This window comes from Sturnira hondurensis, unplaced genomic scaffold (genome assembly GCF_014824575.4).
Source record: "Sturnira hondurensis isolate 20B ecotype Veracruz unplaced genomic scaffold, ASM1482457v3 Scaffold0021143, whole genome shotgun sequence".
NCBI lineage: Eukaryota > Metazoa > Chordata > Mammalia > Chiroptera > Phyllostomidae > Sturnira > Sturnira hondurensis.
The window spans coordinates 28,067,875-28,087,069 of NW_028093774.1; the positions used below are offsets into that span (position 1 = coordinate 28,067,875).

General features: G+C 48.8%; 1 protein-coding gene across 1 annotated transcript in view; it reads left to right on the plus strand.

The window, feature by feature from the left end:
* Nucleotides 1-19,195, plus strand: part of SPTB (spectrin beta, erythrocytic) — a 66,551-nt gene that overhangs the window by 4,933 nt on the left and 42,423 nt on the right. Inside the window, exons 2-9 of the mRNA XM_037031795.1 lie at nucleotides 11,848-11,999; nucleotides 13,259-13,432; nucleotides 14,459-14,550; nucleotides 14,911-14,991; nucleotides 15,370-15,485; nucleotides 15,804-15,916; nucleotides 16,696-16,883; nucleotides 18,524-18,641. Coding sequence (XP_036887690.1) covers nucleotides 11,848-11,999; nucleotides 13,259-13,432; nucleotides 14,459-14,550; nucleotides 14,911-14,991; nucleotides 15,370-15,485; nucleotides 15,804-15,916; nucleotides 16,696-16,883; nucleotides 18,524-18,641 — 1,034 coding nt within the window. The remainder of the gene's footprint in view (nucleotides 1-11,847; nucleotides 12,000-13,258; nucleotides 13,433-14,458; nucleotides 14,551-14,910; nucleotides 14,992-15,369; nucleotides 15,486-15,803; nucleotides 15,917-16,695; nucleotides 16,884-18,523; nucleotides 18,642-19,195) is intronic.

Genomic DNA, 19,195 nt, shown 5'->3' on the forward strand with positions numbered 1-19,195 from the left:
GAGCTGCCCTTTTCCGACAAAGAGCGCAAAATTGTGTAGTCCACTCAAAATGGGAATCTGAGTGAGGTTTCAAGCTAGAGATGCGCTTCTTTCTGTGTTCTGTTTGTAGACTTCATACTATAAATGAGATGAGGCCGAGTGGCGAGGTTGATTAAGGACAATTCAGAGAATGCCCAAGGACAGCAGGTGCACTGCAGGCTGCATCCTGTGCCCTGAAGCAATCATTGCTGCCTCTTTGAACCTTCAACACCTTCCAGACCCATTGTACCCAGGCCCCAAGGTCAAGTTTTGTGATCGACAGGTGTTCCATCAGTGCCCCAGGACGGTGGTCCTCAGACCCTGTTGCTCCCTGCCCACCCCCCATGGCTCCCCAGGAACTCTCCAGAGAGGGTGGTTGGGCTCCTTCCTGACTTTGGTGGCAAAAATGATGCTTGGCGTCTCCCTGCTCCTCGTTCCCCACCTGCACCAAAATGACGCTAAGCCCAGGTCCCCCAGTCGCCTGAGAAGGGCTTTATGTACAGAGGGTGAATGGTTTCTTTTTTTGTTTTTGCCACACAGGGGTGGGGGATCAGCAGCTTCTTGGAAGTCTGTTAAGTCAACAAACTCAGATGCAGCGCCTGAAGGGAGACCAAGGCATCAGGTGTTTACAGTCCTTGTGTCTCTCATGAGCTACCTGTGGGCACAAAGATCAGCTGTCATTAGTGAGAGATTTTTCAAATGTTTTCTTCTCAGATTTCGAAACATGGAATGGAGTTTTATTTAGAGACTATATATTGGGGACGTATACTATTCACGGAAATGTGTGTAATCATTAACCATCATTTCAGTGTACTGTCCAAAGGGGAAAAATGGGCTCAGCAGCTTTCTCTTGGAATTCAGCCATTGTGAGTTCCCCCTCCCCCAAGACAGACCTCTGTTCGGGTGAACCTGCCACTTACTTGTGCAAACCTGCAAGAGAGGTGGTTGTGTGACCTACACTGTGTGTGGTCCAGCCCAGGACATAGCACCTTCTCTCACTGTTCCTTCTCCCCCCTTGATAAGAGCTGCTCTTCCTCCTTGAGAAGCTTTGCAGGACGAAGGCCGCTCCCTGTCTCTGGATAACTGCTATCTATCATCGTGAAGAACCGTGATCAAATATTAATACACTGAGGTTAATAATAAGGCTCTGTTCCCTCCCCACGCGGTGCGGTCTGAGTGAGCCGTGGTAATAGCCTCCTCCATCTTTGGGACATTCCTGTGGGCTTTCATCTTTGTTCCCAAGGGCAGGCTCTGGCACCAGGCCCTGACTGGGAGCAGCCAGCACCCACGCCCCTCACCCCTAGGATGGGCCCCCCTGCGTGCTGCTTGGTGGGAAGGGCGGTATCTTCGGAGCATCTGTGGCACTTCTTCATTTTCCCTCTTAATCGTGTCACTGAGAGAGAATGACAGGGAGGCTTGGTGGCAGCTGAGTCTCGGGGAGCATCTTGCCTCTGAACCCTTTGGCCTTCAGACTCTGGAAACTAGATCAACCAGGGAATCTCATTTTACAGTCTATTGAGAGTGAAGTGGGTCAGACAATCACGCATGTGTTTATATAAATGCGGACATATGTGTATAATGACAAGTTAGATGCTGTGAAGGTTTCCCGAGAACTGTAAGAGTTTATAGCATAACCTATAGCTTACAACCCAATTTGGGATGAGCAGGGGCTTGTTTGAGTGGGCCTGAAGGGAAGGGTGGGTAGGAGAGGGGCAGGCAGGAGCCACATCACAGGATCCCTTGTAGGCCATGGCCACTTCGGGGTCCTGGCAGGAAGCAGCAGGAAACGCAAAAGGAGTGACTGAGGAATTTAATGAGGTGATTATTTTGCAAAGGAATGGCCTGGTTTTCAGATCAAAGGGTGGGAGCCCTTAGCAAGGAGAGCTATAGGCTCCCAGAGCGGGAGCTGCCAGCGGATGGAGCTGCTCCCAGCCCGTCAACCTGCTTCTCGCAGGGAATTGACATGGTTACATGAGGGTTTTTAAAGATCTCTCAGACCTCAACGGGGAGAACAGGTTGTGGGGAGGAGGTGCCACAGTCCAGGAAGGGGAGGTGGCAGTGTGAGCCAGCCTAGGGGCCAGCGGGGAGAGAACATGGTCCTTCCCAGCAACATCATTCTTCTGTCCCGCCGCCGTTGCAGGCTCTCTCTGGTTCTGTGACCTTGGCCAAGTCACTGTTCTGCTCCTCAGGGCCTCCATTTCCTCACCTGGCAGATGAGGGGCAGGAACCTGAGGATGCTCAAGGCCTTTCCAGCTCTGGCAGCCTGGAAGGGAGGCACCTGTGGAGCTCTGCTTCCTGGCTTGGGGGATGGGCATTGATCCTTTTTAGCATATCAGTGGGTTCCCCATAAATTCTCTGTTCCTCAGAAGCTAGGCTGAGCTGAGTCCTGGAGCCTCTTACTCGTGTGCCCCTCACTCTCAGAGAGTGTAGTGCCTCCATGCAGCCATCACCGGTGTGCGGGATGGCAGTGCTGGGTGCCTGCACAGCTGCTTAGTGTGCCAGGTGCGTCTTACTGCAGCGGCCCACTTGGCCCTCCAGGCACTACGAAGGGCGTGGGGTGCACCTGGCAGCCAGTCCCCTTTACACATGAGGGAGGTCACAGCCGGAAGTGGCAGGGCAGGACAAAACTGCAGGGTTTTAAAGCCCTCACATTGGGTTCATGCTGCAGCTCCTGACATTGGGTTCATGCTGCAGCTCCTGGGTCCTCTCGAATGTCCTGCATTCTCTCCTCCTTGGTGCCGCACTTGAGATGCTCTGTCCCATTTTTTCTGCCACCACCAGCTTCTTGAACCTTTTGATCAAAACCCTGAACTCATTTTTACTTCTCTTACAGCCTCTGAATACCATCACCTACCAGAGCCCGCTGACCCTTGTTCTGTGTTACTGTCCACATCAGCCCCTCTCACTTCATGTCCATAGTTCACCTGCCATTGGACCGTGTCACCTCAAGCAGGGGCTTCTGCGGCCACCCCAGAGCTGGTTCCCTCGCTCTGGCTTCTCCTCTGTCCCATCCCATTTACACAGGGCAGTTAGAATCATTCCCCCACAGCTTTTAGTGAGATGTCATTTGACTTAAGAATCTCCAGCCTCTTCTTTACCTGGAGTATAAAGTTCAAAGTTCAGATTCTCTAGGCTGCCCTTCAACTTCTCTTCTCTGGATAGGTTGACTGGTTCTCAGCCTCACCCCCAGACCTGTAAGCAGGTACACACATGACCACATGTGCACGTGTGCACTTGCCCGTTTCCACCTGAGGGCTTTAAACAAGACCCTTCCCTCCCATTCTAAAACCATTACCATCCTCAAACCTCAGACCGAAACTAGCCTTCTTCAAAAACATTCCTTTATTTAAGTTGATTTAAGATAACTTGTTTTCTTTTCCTACAGTATATAAAGACTCTTTTATTTAAAAAACAGGTGATTACTTTTCTATCTTTAAATATTTTATTACACAAGAATATGTATTTAGTCTAGAAAAGAATTAGAAAAGCAGATAAAAACAGAAAACTAGACATTGTTCAAGTCTCATGTAGACATTTTAATGCCTGTGGGTATGACTCTATATGTGTAAGTATTAAAATATCATCTATAGTAAAATCGCAGAATCTTTTTCACTGAGCAGTATACTATGAATATCTTTTCGTGTCAGTAAGCATGCAGATCATCATTTTCATGGCTGTATAGTCTTCCTCTGTATTAATGTGCCCAGTCTAGTTAACCAACATCTTAGTGTTAAACTGATCACTTTTAAGTCAGTCTTTGCGCTTTTTTTTCTTGCATTTGCAGGTTTGTAATAAGCATCCTAAAGTTCTCTGTTGCACTCTGGGTGGTGTGGCTCAGGGGATTAAGTGCCAGCCTGTGGACCAAAAGGCTGCCAGTTCAGGGCACGTGCCTGTGTTGTGGGCCAGGTCCCCAGTTGGGGGCATGAGAGAAGTAACTTGTCGCTGTTTCTCTTGCACATTATGTTTCTCTCCCTTTCTCCCTCCTTTGCCCTCTCTCTAAAAATAGATAGATAAAATCTTTTAAAACTATGTAGTTCTTACTCATTTAAAAAATAAAATAAGGCCCTGGCTGGTATAGCTCAGTGGATTGAGCTCAGGCCTGTGAACCAAAGGATCACGATTTGATTCCCAGTCGGGGTACATGCCTGGGTTGCAGGCCGGTTCCCAGTGGGGGACACATGAGAAGCAACCATACATTGATGTTGCTCTCCCTCTCTCCTTCCCTTCCCCTCTAAAGATAAATAAATAAAATCTTTTAAAAAAAACAGAATAATTAAAAAAAATAATAATTACTAAATATATAATTATAATAAAATAAAATAAAATTCTCTGCTAGAAACAACCCAAGCTAGATTTTAAATTCCCCTAGGCAGGGAGCTATGTTCTCGTTGTTCACAGAAGCCGCGTGACAGGAATAGGTAGGTTGAAAGAAAAATTTCTCTCCAGAGTAGGCGAGAAGAGTAGAATGGCCCCGCCGTTTGCGGTGTGCCCTGAGGGCCTGCCCCCATGCCAGGCTCCATAATGGATTGGCATCTGCATCGTCGTCGTCACCATCGAAGTTTGTCACAGATTCATGGGAGTTGAAGCGCAGCTCGCTCAGGCGCACTAAGCTCTTCCTGGCATGAGAAGGAGAGAACCCCCACGTTGTAAACCTGCAAAGGGCTCATTCGGCGATTGTTTTCAGGCCCAGGCTAGTGGTCCAGGGCCTCCCACGGTGCCTTTTCTCGCACTTACCTTTCTGGCCACCTAGGTTTACCCATAGCTTATGGCTATGTGCTAGTGAAAATGCAGACCTCCTCAAGAAGGATCCCTTTTAACTTTTCGTCATTTGTTCCTCAGGGTTTATGAGCTTTATATCCTATTTTTAATCTGCTCTTATCATAAGAGTAATACTTGTTTATTGCAGAAAGTTTGGAAAACATGAATAAGCAAAAAAAAAGAAAAAAGGCCACCCACAGTCTTGCCTCCCAGCTATATAGTAACACCCAACTTCAGCTTTTTTCTGTGGGTATACCTTCTTGCTGTTAGATCTACAACCTTATTAGTATCCTCATGAGTATACCAAAATTATTAAATAATCCCCTCTTATTAAATACTTAGCTTGCTTATGTTGAGAGCAGACTTGTAACAGAGAGGCATGATGCAGGCAAGGAATTTTACAGGAAGCCATGGCAGGAAGAAATAGATGGGCTGAGAAGTGGGTGATTAAGGTTCCAAGAGAAGATATTTCGACTTTACCATTTAGCTTAAGAACAGCCAATGGGAGAAGGAGGTGCTGGGTGGAAGTAAGCAAAAGGGAAAAAATTGGGACAACTATAATAGCATAATCAATAAAATACAAATTTTTTAAAGAGCTCCACTGGAACCTTTTGATAACACACATCCCAAGCAGGGATTAGAGTGGGTGGGGCCAGCGGCCAAGAGAAAGCCTGGAGAAGGTGTAAGTCAAGAGAGGGAAAGAGCGTTGGCCCTGCAGGGAGAAGTCTATGCTGTGAAACCCCTGTTACAGGACAGTCAGAGGTCGAGACCTGAGAGAGCTGCGAGGTGGTCAGGGAGCCTCGACGCCCTGAGGACCGAAGGCCACTCTCTGGGCTCTCTCGGGTGGGGGGGGCGGGGAGGTGTAGGCAGCTATGCTTGTAATTTATGTCTGGTGCAAAGTCCTGAGGCAGGGGGCACAAAAAAACTGGGCTATCTTGAGAGAGAGGGAGAGAAAAACAGTTTAATATTTTCTTTAGAAAAAGAAAAGTGTATTTCTGTATTGAATGAGTCGTATGTACACCCAGTGGGCATCACTCAGGATGTGAAAGGGCAGACGATGTCTTACTTTCACCCTGGGCCCCAGACACCCCGCTCCTTCCCCACACCCAGTGCCTCATGTGTCTTTGCAGGAGTGTTTCATGCACAGATTAGCAAGCAGTCTATTCTACTTCTTGTACATTATTCTCTACTGGGTTTTTCCCACCCAGGTACCCTGAAGACTGTTTTATTTTTTTATCTTTGCCTGAGAACATGTTTTCATTGATTTTTAGAGAGAAAGGAAGGAAGCGAGAGAGAAACATTGGTGTGAGAGGGAAACATCAATTGGTTGCCTTCAATTGATGCCCCAGCCGAGGATTGAACCCACAACCCAGGCTTGTGCCCTGACCAGGAACTGAACCTGCAACCCTTCAGTCCACAAAGGATGCTCCAACTGACTGAGCCATGTGGCCAGGGCTTAAGATTGTTTTATATTAATACCTAAAAAGCTCACTCACTTTTCTATAGCTGTATAATATTCCATTGTTATACACAAATAATTTTAACTTAACTAGTCCCCTATTGGTGGACATTTAGGTTTTCAATCTTTTGCTGTTTCAAATATACAGTGAATAACCTTGTTATGTAGGTTATTGTATGTTTACCTGTAGGATACGGAGTTCAAAAGAATATGCGTGTGTAATTCTGATCCGTCTTCCGAATTGCTGTTATTCTCTCCCCAGCAACATATGAATGCTTTTTCCCTATATCCTTGCCAAACAGGTATCGGGTCAGACCTTTGGATCCTTGCCCACCTGATAACGTGAAACATAACATAGCACCTTGGTGTATGTTCATTTTAGTGTTTTGACTTCTAGTATGAAATTTTTCAAACATACAAAAAAGTAGAAATAAAAGTATAATGAATTATCGCGTAGATTTAACAACTGATAATATTTTGCCGGGTTGGCTTGTCCATGGTGGGTGTGGAAGTATTACTGAAGTAAGTTGAAGGTCATGACATTTCACCTCTAATACTTTAGTACATATCTCTGAAAAACAAGAACATTTCACAACTGACCATAATATCATTATTATACCTAATAAATTAACAATGATTCCATAATGTGATCTAATACCCACTTAATATTCAAAATTTCCCAGTTGTCTCAAAATGTCTTTTATGATTAGTTTGTCCAAACTCATTAAGGGCCATGTATTAGATTTTGTGTGCGTGTATGCTTTTAATTTGCACTTCTATTATGAATAATTTGGACAATTTTCCACACTTTTAAGAGATCTTGATGGTTCTTTTCTGTTAACTTTTCACATTCCTATGTCCATTTTGCTATTGGATTATTGATCTGTTAATTTGTAGATGTTTTTATATATGAGATAATTAGCCCTTCATAGTATCTTTCCTCATTTGTTTAATTTTACTTATTTTATCCCACACAAAAATCTTTTTAACATAGTCTTTAAGTCTTTTATTTTATGGCTTTTGGATTTTGTGTTCATATTCCCCACATGAACATTATAAGTAAAACATTGGGTTTGATATTTCTAATACTTAATTTATTTATTTTTAGAGAGGGGAAGAGAAGGAGAGAGAGGGAAACATCAACGTGTGGCTGCCTTTGTCCCATGCCCCCTAGTGGGAACCCGGCCTGCAACCCAGGCATGCGTCCCCAGTAGGGGGCACGTTTTTGGACTGGGAACCAAACCTACGATCCTTTGGTTGGTAGATTGGCACTCAGTGTGTGGCACTGAGCCACACAGCCAGGGTGTGTTCAGCACTTTTATGGTTTAATGTTTTACATTTAAGTTTTTTAACCCAAATGAAATATATTCTGGAGTATAAGGTATAAATTTCAATTAATTCGTCCTGGATGGCCATCTAGTTTTGCCTACCTCCTTAGCCCAGTGATCCATCTTTCCCCTTCATATATGAAATGCCACCTTTATGCGATATGAAATGCCTATGTGTGCTTAGGAGTATTTCTTTTCCACTGGTGTGTCTGTCTGTTCATATACTAGTACCACACAGCTTTATTATAACTTTATACTGCTGTTTAATACTTGATAGAAAAAAACAGCTGGGAAGGTTAGTCACCCTTTCTTTTTTTTGAATTTTTGTAGCTATTTTTATTTGTTTTTCCAACGAATTTTCTAACAGTTTCTCTAGGTCATCTAATTTAAATTATGTAATTTAATTATACTTAAAATAGTAAATATATAGATTAGTTTAGGGTAAATGGATACTTTGATGACACTGAGTTTCCCTAGTTGAGAGTTTGGTGTGCCTTTCCATTTAGTCAGAACTTTCGTGCACCTCAGGACCCTTTCAAGGGTTTTTTTGGACAGATTTTACATGCATCTTTTAAAATTTAAGCTAAAACACTTTTGTCTTTTTATTACTGTTGGGAGCCCCACAAATTAATATTTCAGGAAATAACCCTGCCACACATTCAGTGGTTCCTTTTGCTTCTAGAATGAAATCTAAACTAGCCTTTCATTCAAGGCATTCCACATCTGGTTTAAAACCTATTTTCAACATGTTTTCTTCTTACCTGTAGCTATCAGTAGTCCCCTTAAAAAGCTCTGTCCTGTTCTGCCACGCCGCGTGGGCGCCTTCTGTCTCTCTGTTCCCGTCCTCCTCTGCCTGTCCAAAGTGCTTTTCTCTGTGAGCTCCCCCTGCCCTTGGCTCCTCCAATTAGAAATGACCTCTCTCCTCTTCAACCTTGACCATTTATTGTATGTGCCATTTACCTGGTAATTAATCCAATATTACCTGATGACAGCTTTTGTATTATTAAAATGACCTGCCCTTTACCTCTAGTGTGGTTGCAAAATTAACTACTTGTGGGTTTGTGCCTTGCTTCCTCTACTGGCCTGTGCGGCCTTTGGGGAAGGGGAGGCTGCTCCGGCCTTCCTGCAGCGTTTAGAATGGGCCCGCACATGGGAATAGTAATAGTGGTGATGCTAACAATGGTAGCCGGTAGCTAACATTTACGGCAAGCTTTCTGTGGGCCAGGTACTAGTTGAAGCACTTTTCATGTATTAATGTATTAGTGGATAAGTATTCGAGAGTTTTGGTGTCGTGGGTTTATCTGGCCTCAAATGAATCTTTGAAGGGGTGTGTAAAGGAACTATCACCCGGTCACAATACCCGGACAGTGATTCTAGCTAGCTGGTCAGAGAGGGTGATTAGGGCTTTTCGAGGGAGATCCCTAACACATAGCAGGGAATGAGGATGGCCACAGCCTGGGAAGGAAAGGGAGAGAAACACACGGGAGTGGAGTGGCCCTGGGTGGGGTGGCAGCAGGGGCAGGAGTGACTGCCCATGCTGGTGGGCTTTCTTTCCTGTGCTGCCAGGGTTTCTTTCCTGTAAGGCCTGGGTGCTGGCAGGGCCTTGCTGAGGCCTCCTTTGCACAGAAGGTCCCTGCAGAGTGGCCCAAGTGCCCTGGGGCCAGCAGGCCCAATGCATGGCCACCTCCCGGGTCTATTGGAACCACCAGGGTTCCCAGCCCAGCCGGCTCCAAGCCACCTGCTTCTCCGGAGCTTGGAAGGCTCCTGGCGAGCACCTGGGCTGTGCCGGGAGCAAATGTGCTGAGTGTGCCGATAGTGGAAAGGAATCTCCACCCCTGGGCCTTTTCTCTCCCGTGATCATCATTAGCCTCTCGGAATCTTTCCCATGTCTCCACACTGCAGAGTGTTTCAAGGTGCCAGGGATTCTGGGCAGTTCCACTCCAGCCTTCAAGTAAAGGCAGCCTGGATGCCGGATGTTGGAACACCAGCCTGAGCTCACTGCACCCCCAATATCTTGGAGGCATCATTTCTGTGTTGAAAACTGGGAGATCTGCATTGATTTATGTGCCAGCCCAGCAGCCTAGGATTGAATTCCATGTATCCACCTAAATGCACTCTGTTACACTTTGCTAGGCACAAATACATGGGTCTCATCACCCATGGAATGAAATTTTGGATTCTTAAAGGAGGAGGAGAGAGAAGAAAGGCCTTTAGTGTTGTGAGCCATTCACCTCTAAAGGGGCTGAGAACACCAACCCCTCGGTCAAAGCTCCACCTCTGACTGGGAGGGCCAGCCTCTCACAGAACGGCTCTGGTTTCTGGGAACTTCGCTGTGGGACTGCGGCCGACTCTGGAGTCCAAGCACGCCCCAGAATAAACGCAAACGCTTTCCGTGCGGTAGGCTGTCCGAACTTCAGCTGTGTTTTCCTGAAGCAGTCCTTGAAATCAGGGAAGTGGTTGAATTTGCTGCCAGCAAAAGAGTCAGGGGGCTTTCCCCGCTGCAACTTTGCCCGGTGGCCTACGGTGAATGAAGTGCCATTTCAATTTCATATTTTAGATTTGTATAGTCAGAAGTAGTGTTTTCCTTTTCTTGTAAGTCTTATCTAGATGGCTGCTAATGAATTCTTTATATGAGACTCCAGCGCTTCTCATATTTGTGGTAGAGCATGTCTGCCTCAAGCACAGGAGCTATCTTCCTGTCCTTGAATTGCCCACCGCCACCAGAGCCTGGCACCTAATGGTTGTACAGCAAATACCTGCTGCATGAACGAAGGAAGGAAGGATCTGCACTCCTAACACTAAAAGCTTTGCAGTAGGAAGGGATTTGGTGCTGTGAGAGCCTCAGGATCTGCCGGTCACACCCCTGAGGCCATGCTGGCCGGGCTGCTCTCTTTGTTATTGTTAAATCAGATATTTAATAATTTAAGAAGCCAACCCTTCCACGGTTCAGGCTCCGCTGAGCAGACATTTAGCCTGCCCCAGAGGCACTGACATTCGCTCCTGGCTGGGCTGCTCTGAGTCTCCCCTCGCTGTGACTGACCCTTGGGGATTCTCCGTGGCTGCAGGCCCAGCTCCTGCCTGTACTCGTCAACCAAAGTGCCCAGAAGCCGGTTACCACAAACAGTTCACTATGGCGAACAGAAGGAGGATTCGCTCCTCATCCTCTTTCTGTCTACTACCGTTCTCTCTCTTTCACCTCTCCCTACTCCGTCCTTCCAGCCCAGCCTTCTGTCCTCCCTCCAGCTTCTTGTTCAGGGTCCCAGTCCTGACAGACAGGTCACCAGCACCTGTTTTGCAGAGGCGCTGAGAGGCATCCCGCCTGAACTGCTGCAACACGGGCCGGAAGCCAGGTTCGGCTGATGCTGATTTAGGATTGGGGGGTGGGTGTCACGTCAGCTTCCTAGGTCTGAAGATGGAGAACCCCTGCCTGCCATTCTCATGCGAAAAGGATAGTCATGGATAGCCCTCAGCCCAAGCCTCTGTTTTCCCTAACCCCAGGTGGATCATACATTCCACATAGTCTCACTATTTCCTTGTTCATCTCCTCTCCCTGCCCAGAGCTCACTGAAAACAGGCAATTTTTTTCCCCTGTATGTGCCATCAAGCTAGCACAGGTGTGCCACCAATAAGCACTGAGCAAATGTCTGTACGTTCAGCCACAGTACAGCTATGGGTACAAGAGAGACTTCCTTGGGCTCAAGTAGCCTACAGTCTTGCAGGAGAGACAGACTTTAAACCAGTACAAGTGTGAAGAGAAACATAAATGAGAATTGCAAACGCAAGGGTCAGGGCACACAAGGGGAGACCTGACCTAGGCAAGGAGTCAAGAAATCTTTACGTAGAAGAATCTTTTACACTGACATCCATGTAAAGGATGAATAGGATTTAGGTGAAAGGGTGGGGTGAGGAGGGGGCAAGAGAACCCATTCTAGCAGAGGGAATATTTGTGAATGGGTGGATTGGTGAAGCTGGCCTTGAAGTCTGAGCCCACTGGCACAAGGGTGCAGGGCATTCTGATTGGCACAGGAAAACAGATGACTGAATGAGGGTGTCTTGATACAGTGCATAGAATACAGTAGTGGAAGTCATCTCTTTATGGCCCCAGTTATGGCTGTGCCTGGATCACAATGCTCCCAGGAAAGGTGCAGAATAGCTCTGCTGGGGATGGAGGACCCTGCAATTCAGAGAAAACTCTTTGACTCCATGTCATTGTACATGGACTTTGCCAACCTTGGAAACCTAACCCAGGTCTCTTCCCCCCCCCACCTGCCCCACCCCTCTCAGATGAGCGAGAAGTGGTCCAGAAGAAAACCTTCACTAAGTGGGTGAACTCGCACCTGGCTCGTGTGTCCTGCCGCATCACCGACCTCTACAAGGACCTGCGGGATGGACGTATGCTCATCAAGCTGCTGGAGGTGCTGTCTGGAGAGATGCTGGTAAAGCTTGTGTCTGTGCCGTGGTCCCTTTCCCCGTGCCCGGGCCATCATGCCTCTTCAGGAAATATGTGGTCTGCGGGTATCTCCAGTTCTCATGGCCTTCCACACTCACTCCCTATTCTTTTGGGAGGTTTTAATCCTTAATGATGGAAGGTGTCCTTGTGGTTGTTGAGGTTCCCTGACCTGTTCTCAGAATTCCTTGCCTCTTCTGGCCTCTTCCACCCTCCGTGCTTCTCCCAGAAGCCACAAAGTCCTTGACTTTCTCCATGTGGGGTCTGGGCCTCTGTGGCTGGTCTGGATTCCATCCAGAAAGGGGAAAACCAGTGTTCTGAGAGGATGCGAGCGTGTGTGTGCACCCCAAGGCATCTGTTTGGAGCCTCCTTACACAGGCTAAGATATATCCGTTGATGCGTTCCCGTTACCTAGCTGGAGAAATGAGCATCTTTCTTGGAACCAAGAGAAAATCGTGGGAGATACTGTCTTGTGTGTTCTATTGCTCTTGTAAATGGGAGTTTATGACAGACCCTGTCGGTTATAACCCGCCAGCAGTGGTGTTGCCGCTGAGGGAGAACCAGATTAAGGCTCATGTTTTGCTCAGTTACTTTCATTGTGACCTTGGGCCTATCAGGCAAGACCGTCCCTGTCTCATTTTCCCCAAGTGTAACACCTCAGGATTTGAATGAAAAGGCACCACATTCTTCTGCTGCCTTTCAGCGCCGGGCTAAGTTCTGATTCTCCCCCTGCACTGGAAGTACACTAGAGAGAGTTACCACTGGGAACCCTTTAGCTGATGAGGTTACTCATCGATGGCCGTCCCCTTCAGTTTGGGCTGGGGCCATTCAGGGTGGGGAGGGAGGAGCTTGGAGGGTGGGACAGACCCATTAGCAATCACCAAACTGAGCCAGTCTTGTCACCACCTGACAGTAAATAGTTCTCATCACTGTGCCTGGCACATTGTAGGTGCTCAACTACCTGTTGTGGTATTGTGTTTTGAGTACCATTATCACCCACTCAGAAGGCTTTGTTTAGTCCCAGGCTCAGTACTGACATGGCCAGGTGGCAGGGTACTTGAGGGAGGGAACCTCTGAACTTGCCTGAAAGAACAGAGTCGGAAAGTGTCGTGGAGTGATGGTGGGAGTTGGAGGTGAACCAAGAGGATACAGGGTGGATGCCGACAATAGGAGCTGGTCCAGATTGCAACCACCTGTGTGGTAACTGTGAGGTCCCTCCGTGCCCGTGGGGCCACTGCTGTCCCCCAGCCAAAGCCCACGAAGGGGAAGATGCGCATCCACTGCCTGGAGAACGTGGACAAGGCCCTGCAGTTCCTCAAGGAGCAGCGCGTGCACCTGGAGAACATGGGTTCCCACGACATCGTGGACGGCAACCACCGCCTGGTCCTGGGCCTCATCTGGACCATCATCCTTCGCTTCCAGGTGGGTTCCCAGAGGGCAGAAGGGGTGGGGGTAGCCTCTCTGGGCCAGACAGGGCTTGGGGATGTTATAAAAGGGTATATAAAGTGTGAATGTTTGTGTACATTCTGGGAGGCTAGCAACCTGTCCTATGGGGGAAATGCCAGGTGGGAAGGAGAGACCACCCTCTGCACCACCAAGCGGCTGATGCACAGGGCCGGCTGTTCAGTCAGTAGTGTGGTCTGTTAAAGGAGAAGACAGAATTTAGTAGCTGCGCTGAGTGAGATCCGGCTAGAAGATGTGCTTTTTGTTCCCTGCCCCCAATGTGTGTGACTTTCCGGTTTTGGACATAGTTTGGTTCAGAAATTGCAAAAACAATAAAGATCTGCTTTCATGTGTTTCATCAGAAACTTCATTCTTCCCACTCTGAAATTCAAGGTTCGTTATTAGTAAGGAAATTTAGAAAGCGCAAGGGGAGGAAGCAGGGCCTTCCACCTGCTGGTTTGGGGACAGGAAGAACCTGGTCAGAGGAGGGAAAGGCAGGGAAAGGCAGGGAAAGGCAGGGAAAGGCAGGGAAAGGCAGGGAAAGGAAGATACGGCACTTGCTCGCGGACTGAAGTTCTCATCCAAGTGACCTTGGGTGTGCCCTCTCACTCTGAGTGAGTGTGCGTGATTAAACAGTAATGAGGGCAGGACTGGGAAGAATGAAAAGGCAGGAGAAACCCCTAATCCAGATGTTTCCTGGGCTTGCAGAGCATGTTCCTTCTGCAGAGGGATCAGAGCGCTTGTTCATTCTCAGCCTCCCAGCAGAGTTAGCAAGTCACAGCCATCTTGTCCCCATCCCTGTGTGTTGCCGCTGACCAAGGCAGGAGGCAGGCCACTGGGACCCAGGGACCCAGGGCCTCAGGCAACGGTGTTGCTGCAGGGCTGGTGAGGCAGACGGATGGCTAAGGAGGAGGAAAGAGGGAAAGAGTCCCCCCCAAGGCAGAGCAGGAAGGCACTGAACCAGATGCAAATCTAATTCTGTCCCTCTCGTTCCTGCACCCCCAGATTCAGGACATTGTTGTCCAAACTCAGGAAGGTCGTGAGACACGCTCAGCCAAGGATGCCTTGCTGTTATGGTGTCAGATGAAGACGGCAGGGTATGCCCTGGGACCCACGTTTCCCCACCCACCTGCTTCCCTGAGCTCTGCCATCTCCAAGGGACACGACATCACCACCCAGAACTATAGCAGCTTGGGGATAACTGATGCAAAGTCCTGACCTGATTCTCTGAGGCCTGGAACACAGGATTCCTTTCCAGAGTTGCCTGGATCAGACTGGGGGTTTCTTGGGGTATATGAGTCTTTGAGGCCCGCATTATCGGGGAGCCCTCCTTTTGAAGCAGTTTGAGGAGAAACAGGCCCGTTTCTCTCCCAGTATATTGGCCCTTCTGTTCATACATTTGTTTGGGACTCGAAAAGAATCTAATTCTCAGGTCTTAATGTTTCTCTTGGATGCAGCTACCCCAATGTCAATGTCACCAACTTCACCTCCAGCTGGAAGGATGGCCTGGCCTTTAATGCCCTGATACACAAGCACCGGTGAGCGGGAGAAGAGGGCTGTGGGGGTGGGGCAGAACCCTCGCAGGTGTTCGCACACATTGCACTCAGCATGGAGGTTACTACTGAAGCTTCACAGGAGTGTCACCTCTGCTCGTCCTTCTCTCACCCTCAGCAGCCCTGCCTGCCTTAAATTCCCACTGCTACCTTCCCCACATGCAGGTGCTCACAGCTGCCCCTGCCCCTCTGCTCCCAAATCCTCCTTTCACTTTTCCTGCCCATCTACCTCCCTCTGTCTGCCCAGAGTCTTTGGACCACCTCCTTGCATTTGCCCAGGGCCTTTGCATCCTACTGGGGCTGCCCTGTTGGTGGGGATGCCGTGGCTGCCATTCCCTTCTGACAGTCTGGCTTCCTCCTCAGGCCTGACCTGATTGACTTTGATAAGCTGAAAGACTCCAATGCCCGGCACAACCTGGAGCACGCATTCGATGTGGCCGAGCGTCAGCTGGGCATTATCCCACTCCTCGACCCTGAAGGTGAGCAGCTCCCACCCCAGCCTTGGCTGTAGCTGCGGGAGCTGGTGTGCTGGAGGGAGCACCAGGCCAACAGGGCACCTGGCGGAGTCTAGGCCAGGGGCTGGGTGAGCCATGGGCACCACAGGTGGTTGGTGGCCAGGCCAGGGCTCTGCTCGGGGCCTGCTCTTCAGCTCCAATTGGTTCCTCACACCTCCCCTGGCCTGACCAGTGGCCAGGGCAGCCTTTGGACTTCATGCTGGAGAAACATAGACATAAACCCTTTGAGCCAGACATTTTTGGCTTCCAGTTCAATCCCGACAGCACCCTTTTCCCTTGCAGATGTCTTCACAGAAAACCCCGATGAGAAATCCATTATTACCTATGTGGTGGCATTTTACCACTACTTCTCCAAGATGAAGGTGCTGGCGGTGGAGGGCAAGCGCGTTGGCAAGGTACTGAGCTATCTCATAACTGCTGCCCCTCATTTCCCCATTTGCCACACCTACGCCATGACTGAGATGCTGCCTTTCCATCCGGGAGCTTTGTGCCAGAGCTCCAGCCTCAGTGGGGCCAGGGGCAGGTCACACCCACCCACTTCCTCTGAAGCCAGGTTAATGACTCCCATTCTAAATTCCAAAGCCGATTGGTGGTCTGTCCTGAAAGATGTCATAGCCTGCAGCTCTGAGCCCATCTTCCACCTGCAGAACCACGCCTCACGAATATTCCCACATGGCCTTTTATTTGTTGGTTTATTGTGGTTGCAGGCCTCTTAGGCTCCCATGGAATACCAGGCAGCCATCCCACTGTGAAGAACTTCATGCCAGATTCTTCTTCTTGCTGGCTCCTTAGCTGCATCAGTGTGGGCACCATTTCTCATTCATCTTCCTGTGCCTGGTGTTTAGCAAAGACAGTGTCTGGAAGCCCTCAATTCCTAACATATATTGAAAAATGAACAAGATTTTGGCCCCTCTAATGGCTGGTATCCTGGCACAGGGAGCCGACCAATCTTCTATGGGGTTAGATGAAAAGGAGGCAACTCCTAAACCTGAGCAGGACTAGCTGCCTGCTAAGGTTGCCATTCCTTCTGCCTTAGCCACAGCCTTAGGCTCAGGGAACAGACCCAACACAGAACACTGCAGGGCTGGAGAGGAGGAAGACCACCTTGACAGTGGTCCTCATTGATGGCATCATTGCTCTTCTGATGCAGATGAGTAATAAGGTGATTCCCTAGGTAATCGACCATGCCATTGAGACAGAGAAGATGATTGAAAAGTACAGCGGGCTCGCCTCGGACCTGCTCACCTGGATTGAGCAGACCATCACAGTTCTGAACAGCCGCAAATTTGCCAACTCCCTGACTGGCGTCCAGCAGCAGCTACAGGCCTTTAGCACCTACCGCACCGTGGAGAAGCCACCCAAGTAAGGCCCTGGCTTTTGGGAGGGAGGGTGGTCATTAGTGGCTGAGAAACTAAAGGTAGAGCCAGACTCTGGGCCTTGAGAAGTGTACCTTGCAGGCACATTCTAGAGGCTAGAGAGCTTTGTATCCATCACCTGCTTCATCCCCTCCTAGCTTTCCCGATCCCAAGCATCAGCCTATAGGAAATGGATGCTGGGGAGTAACCTTCAACTCATAGCCAAAGAAGGTGCTTTCCCAGATCCCTGAGTCGGGGCAGCAGCAAAATCTCAGGCATCTGGGTCCCTTCCAAGAACTCGTGCTTGGAAGTTCCTTTCTCATCTGTGCACTGAGCTTCAGGCTTATTTTCTGGCAATGACGTCTGTACAGTAAGCCCCAGAACTCTCTGCGTGTTGATCATCAAATAAATCCTTCTTTTTCTCTCCCGTCTGTCACTGCTCATCAGGACAGCGCTGAGCCTGCCTGTCGGGACTTCTCTTCCCCCCAGTGTGTGCAGGGCCTGGGTGCACACACACACACACATGTGCACAGGCACACACAACCATGTGTGCACGTGTGCCTTCATACGTGTGAAAACAGGCACACACAGACACATAGGGCATTCCAGCTTACTGCTGTTAGCTTGCCCAGCTCTCCTGAAGCAGATTTCCAGCTCATCAGTGGTACCTTCTGCCTTGTTCCTCCTCCTCTCATCTTCTACACTTTCATTCATGATTCTCACACAGAGAAAGGTGAGGCTGGAGCCTGGAATGTGCTATAAACAAGTATCTGATTTCTGGTCTGACACTATCCCATCTGAAAGCCCTGAATTGAACACAGACAACATCCCCTGTGAGTCTACCAGGCTCTGCACACAGGGGTGATATTTCCTGGCTGTGTGCACAGTGCCTAGTGCCACAGCCCTCCGTGCGCCTGTGAGCCTGCAGAGCTACTAGGCTGGCCTAAGAGCTTACTCTGACCCACCACTGCCAGGTGGAGGATGGAGAAGTTCGCAGATCCCTGCATACATGCAGAAATGACAAAGTACCCTGGTACCTGCAGTTTGGACCCCAAGTTCCAGACATCACCCCACTGCCAGTTCTCATCTCCCACACCTAAAATCCTCCCAGAACCCAGCCTTCCCTGCCCCCTCAGAAGCATCTGGCCTCTGGGACCTGTCAGGAGAGCCAGCTCATTAGGACTCGGGTGAAAGTTGCTTTCAATGCAATATGTTCTTATGTGGACAATGCTGTTTCTAAGGATTTATTGTCTCACGCAATAAAAACCTGACGGAAGAGCTAGTCAGAAGCCTTCCTCATTTGCTGAATGGGGGAAAGCTTCCTCATATCGATTGGTAAAATGATAGCCACAGGAATTCCCAGACCACTCAGTCAGCCGTCCCCTGGGGAACAAACGATAAGCAACCGCATGGTGGATGTTGCGTTTTCTCTGGTGCTGTAAAGGCTCAACCCCCATTAGATCTCGGCCGGCGAGCATGATGGATGTTTTAACAGGGAAGTCGACCTCTAGGTTCTTTTTACCTTCTGTTTTTAAAGGAAATATGCTTTGCTATCCAAGCTCCAAGTTCCCAGGGTTGCACATCGACTCAGACATTTTGGCGATAGGGATCTCTACACTGCCCTCCCTGCCTCTGTTTTCTTGCCAGGTTTCAGGAGAAGGGGAATCTGGAAGTCTTACTTTTTACCATCCAGTCCCGGATGAGAGCCAATAATCAGAAAGTGTACACGCCCCACGATGGGAAACTAGTGTCTGACATCAACCGGGTACAGTAGCCTTTTCCACTGCATGTTGCCAGTGAGTTGGCTGAGTTCGTGATAAGGGCACAGGGAGTGGTCGCTGGACAGGGTTAAACTAAGCCGCTTTCTGGGGTGTTAATAACTGCACACACTGGCTGCACACACACAGCACTTGGGGTGCTGTCTGAACCTAATTCTGAGACATCAGCTCCACCCATGACCCCTCAATTCCGCCCCCTGTTCAGATGCCCAGAATCCATTTCTGGAGCCGGTTGTTAAAATCTAGCACTGTCGAACATTGAATTTCTTTAAGATGGAATGTTAACTGCTTATAACAGAAGGGAAGCACCTTCTAATATTTCAGAGCTTTAGGGGCTTCATAACCCCTGGAAATTCTATTAGAATGGAGATAGCCATTTACAGCACATCCATGGAGACAATGGTATATTAGACCGAGGGTCCGAGGCAGGTTTAGGGGAAGAGGGAACAGATTGCTCATGAGCAGGGCTCCCAGAATCTTTGGCTGGCCCCTGCATGAAAGCCGAAGGCTCTGCTTACATTCCTGAAATCACTCAGTGTTG